Source organism: Nanorana parkeri, unplaced genomic scaffold (genome assembly GCF_000935625.1).
Source record: "Nanorana parkeri isolate BGI_ZX_2015 unplaced genomic scaffold, ASM93562v1 scaffold303, whole genome shotgun sequence".
Lineage (NCBI taxonomy): Eukaryota > Metazoa > Chordata > Amphibia > Anura > Dicroglossidae > Nanorana > Nanorana parkeri.
The window spans coordinates 65,787-76,120 of NW_017306571.1; the positions used below are offsets into that span (position 1 = coordinate 65,787).

General features: G+C 40.7%; 1 protein-coding gene across 1 annotated transcript in view; it reads right to left on the minus strand.

The window, feature by feature from the left end:
• The window catches only part of ZBBX (zinc finger B-box domain containing), a gene marked incomplete at its 3' end in the record, with an annotated part of 68,765 nt that extends 61,542 nt beyond the window's left edge, over nt 1–7,223 (minus strand). Inside the window, exons 1-4 of the mRNA XM_018557779.1 lie at nt 7,122–7,223; nt 4,867–4,980; nt 1,794–1,872; nt 1,360–1,408 (exon numbers count right to left, since the gene is read on the minus strand). Coding sequence (XP_018413281.1) covers nt 1,360–1,408; nt 1,794–1,872; nt 4,867–4,980; nt 7,122–7,186 — 307 coding nt within the window. The remainder of the gene's footprint in view (nt 1–1,359; nt 1,409–1,793; nt 1,873–4,866; nt 4,981–7,121) is intronic.
• Nucleotides 7,224–10,334: the final 3,111 nt, after the last annotated feature.

Sequence of the window (10,334 nt, forward strand, 5' to 3'; positions counted from 1 at the left end):
GGGACATCTGCGCCTCTAGTGACTCTAGTGAAGACCTGACACTCAAAGGTTGTGCTCCAGAGAGAGTATGGCACTGCTGAAATGGAGGGTCCACTAAACATGATAGCCTTACGTAAGAAAGCAGTGAGCTACCCAGAAGCAACTCTAAAGGTTATTGGACATTTATTGATAGTTTGGGAAAAAAGCTCAACTATTTTGTTCAAAGAACCCGCATGCCTCTTTATTTACAAGCACATTGTGTTAGTGATTAGCACTCCTGCCTTGCAGAACTAGGGTCATTGGTTCAAACTCAAGCTAGGACACTATCTGCATGGAGTTTGCATGTTCTCCCTGTGCTTGTGTGGGTTTCTTTTGCATAGTCTGTTTTCCTTCCACACTCAAAAGACATATTGGTAGGTTAATGGCTCATGTCTTAATTGTTCCTGGTATGGTTGTGCATGTATGTATGTATGTATGTAAGGTAGCTATATAAATACCGTATTAATAAATAATCTTCACTGTAAACCTTTTTATTCCTAGAAGAGTCTTAGAAATTCCCCATTAAAATTGTTTAACCTTGACACAAAATTGAGGTTACATATCGGCCACATGTGTACATTTTGTGCAACTTTTCTGTGGTCAGTGATATTTTCCAAATATAAGGGAATAAAGGTCCTTGAATTGGAACAGGCATGTGTACAGATGAATGTTCAAATGACCTATGCTCCCTAGGGACCTTGTTACATGTGGAGCTTGATGCCACTGGCCTTTTTATTTTGGACCATGGACGTTGTCTAGCTCATGCTAATAGACTTCTTTTCTTTATGGGCCTAAAACACTACAGGCAACAATTAAAACATCAATCTACTGACACACTAAATACATGGTAGATTACAGAACTGGTCTCATTTTGGAGAATTTGAAACCTTTGAAAATATAATACAGTCACAAATGAAAAATCTGCATGTCAACTAATTCACATCTGCCGACAGCCAATCTGTTGAACAGTTTCAGTTTGTGCCATTTATATTCTCTACTTGCTAGCTAAATCCCTGTAGATATTGTTATCCTCAATTTCTGAATGGTCCTGAAGATGAACACACCAAATGTGTGTGTTGCCTAGTTTCAGCCCCACCCTTCTCATCCTATACACTCTTGAGCATGAGAATAAAAGAGGTGACCAGAGCCTGCAGTACCACACAGAAGCACAGTGAGAAGACTGCTAGATCTAGCTGCACTGGATTTTAGGAAAGCCACATTAAGTAAGATGTTGAGTAGTTTTTTTTTTTATTTAGCACTGGCATATTGTGTCCTGGATTAAAAATAAAATTTGATTGACTTCTTGCCAGATATTGCTTTTTAAGCAATGTAATATTCTACCTGAAATTGGATTTTTGAGGACTTTTAGCTTCACTTTCCCCGAAGAAGCCTAAAATAAATAAAATAAAGTGAATTATGAAAACAAGATCAATGAAGCAAGACAGAGTATGAATGACAGCTGTCACAAACGCAGTGGCTTTCATTTTTCAACATTATTTTTCATATGAACTGACTGTTGTGCCAACAGTGGCGATTCGATGCAAATGCACACAGAAAAAAATGACAACTGGAATCTGAGATGTTTTAATCATATTGGTTGCTATAGGAGAATAAAAGGGATCTCTGACACAAGACCCGTTGATAAACAAGGGCCAGTGTGCCTTGTGGAACTTTTCTTATTAATCTACAGACTTACAGTAGATGCTTTCCCATCATCATAAACTTCCTTTTTCAGATATATGTACTGCTTGTCATATATTGCAACAAGTCTATACCTTGTCAATGGTTTCCTTTTTGTAGTTCTGAGTCTGATTTCCAATTTGCCCAGATTTCCAACGGTATCCATTGGATCGTCTGCAAAATAGATAGGTAAATACGTAAAATGTAATTTTATATCAAGGACACCACAGCAAAAAAATAGGGGTTCTAGGGTGGCTGCTAACTTAATACTTCATGTAATAGTTAGAACTTCATAAGCACCAGAAGCACCTTAGAGAATGTCTGCTCCAAAAAACTGAGAGGGGCAAACCCATCTGGTTTGAGCATTTGGTATTGATTTCACCAGGAAGCTCCCACTGAGGCTGCTTCTGACAAATTATTTTGGGAGGAGGTCCCAAGGCAGACCAAATAATGCTGGAAGCATTATACCTTCCTGCTGGGCTGAAAACATCTTGGTACAGTTGTAAGAAGACTGAATTTGTGGCCAGACAATTTGAAGTTTTGACTAGAACTGTCCAGCAAACTGCCACCATTGACTTGGTGGGGTTAAAAGCTATGAAATGATGATGACAATGAAGGGCTCTAAGAACTGGGCAACATACTTCCTATTATTTCATAATTTCAACAACTAGAAACATTTACAGTGCAATAGTCAACCTAATATAACTGCTCTAATGCTGCTAAATATTCAATGTCTCTGTTCATAAATCTGTTTCTTCCTCCTCTGTCTGCTTCGGTTACAATCAGTCTAGTGTGTATACTAATTACTATTTCTTACACATATCTCATTATTATTCAATCTAAACCACCAATCCCCTCTCTAAGATCCACATACTGTTAGAGAAAAAGAAAGCAAAACACTTTACTAGGTCTGTGCATAGCCGCTGCATAGATTCCTCAGAAGACCACCACCCCTGTGCTAAAACCCTTCTTTTTCCTTTTGACTAATCTCCATTGCCATTATTACACACCACATAAGAGCAAGAACAATTATGCTGTGTCTTGCTTTTAAAAAGGTAATCAAATCAATAGACCATTATGTGCATATAATATTTGCATTACTTTGCAGAATCAATATATCCCTAGAAATGCATGTGTTTGTAATTATATGAGAAATTGTGGAGACAAGCAGCACCAGGAGCAGTTGTTTTGATGCCAAAGCATATTACAAGTCACTATAAGTCAGCAAAAGCCACTAAAACAAAGTGACGGGGATTGCATCTAATCTGTATGTTCATTCATTTCTCATACCAAATATTCTTACTGGAAAGCAAACTAAAGTTGGTGTAGCAACAAATTCAGACATGCAAGTTTTTACTTTGCAAGTCTCTTCTGCCATATTAACCCCTATCTGACTGTCAACATTTTTTTTTCTATGTGTTTCTCTAGGCTGTGCATGTGCAGCCTAGTGTACCGTCTCAGCGCAATTCTGTCCCGGGTCACAGTCACAGTAAAGTAAGTATGTCAAAGCGTGCAAATATGCATACAGTACTTACACAATATGGCAAAGAGCTCCTTGGGGCCTAAAATGTTTTTTGTGGTTCAGTGGATTAATCCCGTTTTATTGCAACCGCCTTAATTTCTTCAGTTCAAAAAAGTTTCCTTTCTGAACGTTGAAAGTTATACTTTAAAGGAGAACTATGGGGGTGAGTGAATTACACGCATCCTCATAGTTAGAGCCGACATGTGACATTGAAGCTGTCACAGACCGGCTCTATTGATTGGGAAGGGAGGGAAAACATACCACCAATCGCTGACTTCCCGATCCTCTCCCTGCAGAGGGACTGTCAGTCACCGCTCCCCACAGAGATTTCCCCTTCCTCTCTCCGATCGCCCATTGCTGACTGGAGGGATAGATGGGGGAGGAGGCGGGCACAGCTGGCTCTGCCTCTAGATGTCAATCACCCAGGTGGGTGGAATTTGACAGTATTGTCCCGACTGCGGCGCTCCCAGCATATAGCAGGCAACAGAGTTTGCGTCACGGGAGGACACAGTATATGTCCTCCCGTGACCCTGAGGAGAACAATGGAAAAAACAATGCCCCATAGTTCTTTTTTAAAGTGTATTTGTCTATGGGCTGCCATAGACGTGAAGAGGTCACAGGTCATTAGACCGCAGGAGCCCAGGGGAAAAGAGGTTGCAGGTACCGGTCTAGCAGCCAGGCGAGACCAAGGATCAGATGAGTATATCTTTTTATTTTAGCTCCTAGACCAAAACAGGCACTTAAACCTTCGGGGGGACTGCAAAAGTAGAACTACACTTTGAGCTATACATTCTTTTGCTTATGCTGGGTTAGTGAAATGGAATGTGCTCAAGTCAACATGTCAGCATAACAGTCAGGCAACTCGCATTTCATAAGGAGATGAGCAATGGCAGTCCTTCTATTTCCTCTATGATTTACTATAAATATGAATGCACAAGCAAAAAAAAGGTTGTATATTTATTTGAGTAGGCATCTACGTTTAAATGTTCTTACATATACTATCATGGCAATAGTAAAACAACTGTTACATTGTGCTTGAACACTCTGTAAGTGTACATATATATATATATATATATATATACACACACACATATATATAGTAAGAGATCTTACAGCGTTAGCTCTTTTAGACTGGCATTGGTGACTTTTATAAGATCTGGAAGGGTCAACCACCCTCCAAGACTTTGTTGTGAGTCTGGTCATTTATAGTCACATTCCTGCATACACAATTCTACTGATAGCTATGTAATGAAAAATACTTTCTAGATCTATCGGTCAGAAGTAATCGAGAGAAGCCCTGCTGCAAATAATTTTCCTTTCCTCTGCTGTATCCTAAATCCTCTGGAATAATCATTGCAGAAATGACAAGAAGCAGTATTAGATATTCAACAGAATTTGCAAGTACAAAAAACTGGCTGAAAATCTTTTTCATAGCACTGTGAGTCAGTGAAACCTGAACCGTGAGATGATTACCACAGCAACTGCCTCCTGGAGCAATCCTTCTGCTGGAAGAAAAGGATTGTTTCTATTTACACTGAACAGAGAACAATGTGTCTGTGCAACAAAGTACAACAGCAACTGGTTATTTCCAACATGTATTTGTGTGTACATAGAAATGGGAAAGCTGTAGATTATTATTCACATACTCCCGCTCCTCTTTCTCTCTGCTCATGCTCTGGCGCAACTGGATAAGCTTCTGCTCCATTTCCTGATTCTGCATCTCAAGCTGTATTGTTTCCGTCCGAAGTTCTCTGATATTCCTATACAAACAACATTGAATAAATGTTACACTGCCAATTAATATAATTTTTACTGCCTTTTTCCAGTGGAAACAACCATTTTAAATGCATGGAAACCAATGAAGACACTAGCTGGACCTTTAAGATAGAAACTTAGGAGCCGCCACTGCTGTCCTGCTGTTAAAGAAGCCTCACCTTGTATTATTTTCCACAGCTCAGTCACCTAACCCCCACAGTATATGTTGTTTTATCCCATGCTTTTGTGTGCAACAGAAGCTGAGATCCAGATGATGAAAGCAAGCCTTCCCCCCACTCCCCATTCCTGACCTCCATCTGCAAAGAAGACAGGCCTCTCAATTGACAGCTCTTATTTCACTGCCTCTGCACAGACACAAAACAAGGCTCCCCTTCCAGGTCTAGAGACCCGTCTGGCTCCCCCTCTGGTTCAAAAGGGCCATCTCCTTTGCAAATCATGGTCGGGAATAGGGTGGGGGTAAGGGGGAATCGGTAGGCATGATGTCATCATCTAAATCCCAGTTTCTACTGCTCACAGAAGCATAGGATAAAATCAACAGAATGGCTGTCTACGCTGGACAAAGGCAGCAAGAATTTTGTTGTGAGTTCTAGGTTAGTGACTCACTAAGTAGTGAGCCAAAAATCAGCAATGGGGGGTTCCCATATTTCTGCCTTCACAGTTTCTTTCACAGGGTAGTTGATAAATCCTAGTGGGCTAAAGGACATTTGTTAATGTGATTAACATGTGCCAGTGGGGCTTAATTGTCTGAGCAAACTGAAAGATGAAGCCCATAACCTTTACAGTTTGGTTGGTTCCTTTAGTTTGAGCAGCTCCAAAATGTCATGGCCAGCAACACAGTGGCATTGATCTGATAAATAAATTCTCCATTTAAATTAATTATTTATGCAATACTCGCCTCCCACAGCAGCCATATATACAGTTCTTACCACCCCCTAACACTCATACATACAACTCTTCGCCCGTCATTGACTACATACAGAATTCTCACCTGTCCCACCACAACACCCATAATTTCAGCTCCACGTCTTCCTACAGTAGACACACTGTATATACAGCTCTCTTCCCCCAAACCAGATCTGTATACAGTTTTATTAAACCACCACAATAGCCATATATACAGTTATCTACCTGCCCAATAGCTATATACAGTATATAATCATACATAAGGCATCTACCCTAATATGTATAGAGGTTGCAACAATCATTAAGTTGTAAGCAGTGGTATGTAATTGAGGTTCTGTACCCTATCTAACCCTAGGGGCAATGTAGAAACTAGACCTATGGAGATTTCCACACCCACAAAGCCAAGTCTCACTCTGAAGTGCTTTTAGACCCATTGGCTGTTTAACATGGGCTCCTTGGCCTCTGAAAATAGAGACTCTTGGACTGTACCTATGTCTTGCCATAGAAAGCTCTTGACAGGTCACCAGCTCTTTGAATTCTAAAAACTATTTGTTGATCACACAAAACTGTGTGGATAATACAGCTAAAGTTAATAAGTGGTATTAAAGTCTCCATTTTTTTTACATATATCTACTGCTAGCAAGCAGTAGATATATGCCCCAACATTTAAAAAAAAAAGTGTCCAAACATGTAATATTTACCTGTGTCTGCGCCTCTCGCTCAGGCTGCACAACACAGCTTTCCAAACAGCCGTGAGGAGGATGATGAGTTCAGGCACACTTGATTTCACCAGAGGGGAGAGGAGGAGTGACACAGTGTAAGTGAATAAATGCACGCCAGGAGCGCGCACGCAGGAGAGGCGCGGGGTGACACAGAAAGAAATAGGAGTCAGCGCTAGATCAGAGAACAGAACCAGCGCTGAGGGAAGAAGATGTTCGCAACAAGAGTAATCACATAAGGTAAGTACTTACCGCAGCATTAGGGGGGCAAAAGAAAATTGCCTTTTATGTCACTTTAAAACACATTTATAATAAAAAAATATTAGCAACAATCACACTGATGGAGATTACAAATGAATTTTAAACACATTTTAGTTTACTTTATGAAAAGAAGGCATACCATGACTTCTTAAAATGTATAATGTTAGCTCACACAGTGTTCCTCCTACTGTTAAAATCCGAAAAAGCAGTTAGTAGTATATCATTTGAAGCATTGCACTTACTTTGTTTTTAATCTGACAGAGTTCCCACTCTTTGCAGGAGGAAGTATAACAAAATCGCTGCTCATGATATCAGCAGAAGGCACTTCTTTCACAGTCTAAAAAAGAGCCTGACAAAAGACATACAAAAATAATGATTGTAGCACTGTGGGTTACTCATGAAAAACGGTATTCCAATATATTTTCCGATGCATGATTTGTAGTTAGAGATAAGACAAGCAAATGAAACCTCTCTCTACTGTCATTCCTGCTGTGCAGAACATTGATATAGCAAAAGGCAAAGTCAAGCCATTGTTTTAAACATCAGAGCTTCTTTCTGCATTTTTTTACTTGGCTGCTCCTTACTTGGGATAATGGGGGAATACATTAGTTCAGCTTAGGCACTGATCATATGTAATCATCCCCTCCTCCAACCCACCAATCAGCAAAGAACAGATAGATCGCAAAACCTGGGGTACAGGGATCATGCAGTTACTGCAAGTATGTTTCTATTGCACTGTGAATAAAGAGACTACAGCTGGCCATACAGTAATACATTTCTTTTGTTTAGCCTTCCGGCTGAACAACAGAAATCTAACAGATTCCTCGAATCATGCTAAACAATGTAAATGGCAGAAACTCCCCCACCAAGCCATTGTATTCGGACAGCTGGCGCCTACCCACAGTGACTGCAACTGTACAGCCAACCATTGATAGTTTTGTCCAAAATGCTAACAGTGTACAGCCAGCTTAACTGTACAATCTACAGAATTAGATCAGAGATGCTGAATCATTTTTTAAAACTAGAGTCCAAGTGTTACTGTGCCATTTTGGCAGGACTGGTTTATCATTTTGGCATTATTTTGGAAATGTGTTTCCCAATAAATAGCGATTATCTGGAGGCTCCAGAGTGACTACATGCTGTATGTTGATCCAGTGACAAAAATGGATTTGATCAGAGGTGTGTTACTATTTAAGAACTAAGATTAGATTATAACCAAAAAATGAAAGCCTGTCCGAAAGGCGAAAGGGAACAGCGACTTAAGACCTTTTCAAATACGATCGAATAGCAAGGTGAACGGCCACCTGGAGAAATTTTCACAAGTGGAGGTGGAGGGTTTTCCTAAAGGGTTATTAAACCCTCACGTTTTTTTGCATACATCTACTGATAGCAAGCAGCCTATCTACAGGCAGAGCCAGCTGTACCCACTCCCTCCCTCGTCCGTTCCGGCAGTCAGTGCTGGAGGATCAGAGAGCGGAGGGGCTAATCCCTGCGGGGAGCCATGAGTGACAGTGACGGCTCTCTGCAGGGACATGACTTCCCGATCTATTGAGCCGACGTGCGAGTTTCTTTGTCACGCGTTGGCTCGAACTATGAGGTTGAGTGAAAATCACTCACCTTATAGTTCTCCTTAAGTCCCTACACTAACATTGGGGGGGAGGGGGAAAAAATCCTTTAATGTCACTTTAAGTGGCGTGTGCTGGATCGGTTTTGGAGTGACAGAAACTCCCTTTTTTGATCTCGCAGAAGTGTTTGGGCAACAGGTTGTGTAAAGCTCCTGTTTTGATTTCACCATCATCAACCCAGATGTGTATGAGAGAGTGACTGGACATTGTGCATTCATACAGATTATTTTGTTCACTTGGTTCCATTTAAGAAAGATTGTTTTCACCACAGTGTGTGGCTTAGAATTAATTCATGTGCATTCATTTACGTTTTTTTATCACTTTGTAGAGTTCCGCACGGCACTGTTATTTATAATATTATTATTTTGTTGTGTGCACTTGATTATTGCTTGCAGCAAGGTGTGTATATTGGCGTGAGACTAATTCATAATTAAAAAACATTACACTAACAACCTGTTTTCATGGTGTTACCACCACTTTCCTGTTCTAAAAGTTAAGCTCTATCCATGAAGTGTATTTCCACTTTACAGCCAAATAGGAATAACACCTATGTTCTTATTCACATAGCATATCATATCGGTATAAAAAAAAAACTAAATAGCTGCCTACGTGTTATTTATTGAGCTTGCAGTGTTGTGCCCTTCAGTAAACTTGGAGAAAAGAATTCCTACGTTGGGTACAGAAAATCTCAATGCATGTGTTTTTCCTAATGTCCATTTCCCTGATGACAGTATATGCCCACAGGTTTCTAACTACACTGTGCCCCTCAAAAAACAATGGAAAATATCTCTATAATTGTTCTGGGTGAATGACTCAGAAAGTTCTAAAGGCATACCTCCCAAAGAGTATAAAGTATGCAGACAACGGACACACCCCTGAAATGCACCAAGGCATGTGGGCCATGCAGCACTGATACACAAAAAGTTATATTTTGTCAACACTACTTTTTAAATGAACAAATACAATAATTTAGTGGTCAGATGTACGGTTTACTGCAGTATCTGGGCTCATTCCCACAGCCGTTTATGGCTGTACACCACCTAGATGAGTGTATTGCTGCAGCGCATATGGCCAAGTGTTTCGATTAACTGCCGGTACAAATCAATGGACATGTATTTGCACTAGGCATGTTTAGATATCAAGTACTGTACTCGGTAGAAGTACAAGTACAAGTACAGATACTTTTTGAGCTCCAAGACTAGACTAGAGAAAAATTCAAAAGTTAGGAGGCAGCTGTCATTTGTAAGGAGCACACGGAGCTCCTGGGATTTGTACATCTTTGTTTTAATGCATGATTGTTTTTATAAATAAATATAAGAGATGCACTGAATTTACTGAAAGTACTAATACTTGTCCAAGTACTCACAGATACAAGTACTGATACGTTTTTTTTTATTGTCATGTGACAGTTTTTCTAAAACAATACAGACTAATGATTTTAGAACAGTGGTGGAGCGCCAGAGCCAGGTAGTTCTTGTGAAAATACCAAGTATCGGCACTGGTATCTGAAATGGTATCTGAACTGGTATCTGAACATACCCAATTTGCACTGAAGCAATTACTTACAGTTAGGGACAGATGTGAGGCCCTGGACACAAGCAGTGTGCCTACAGGTCCGCTCATCAGTCCCTAGTCGCATGTAATCGCTCCTTGAGAGCAATACATGTGAACAGCTGTGGACAGGGCCGGCCTTAGGGGTGTGCGAGCAGTGCGGCCGCACAGGGCGCCATGGCAACAAGGGCGCCGTGCGGCCGACACAGCTCGTCCTGGGGGCGGCTTCTCTCCCCCTTACCGCTGGGCGCTGGCCATCCGATATGACAGCGCTCCCTC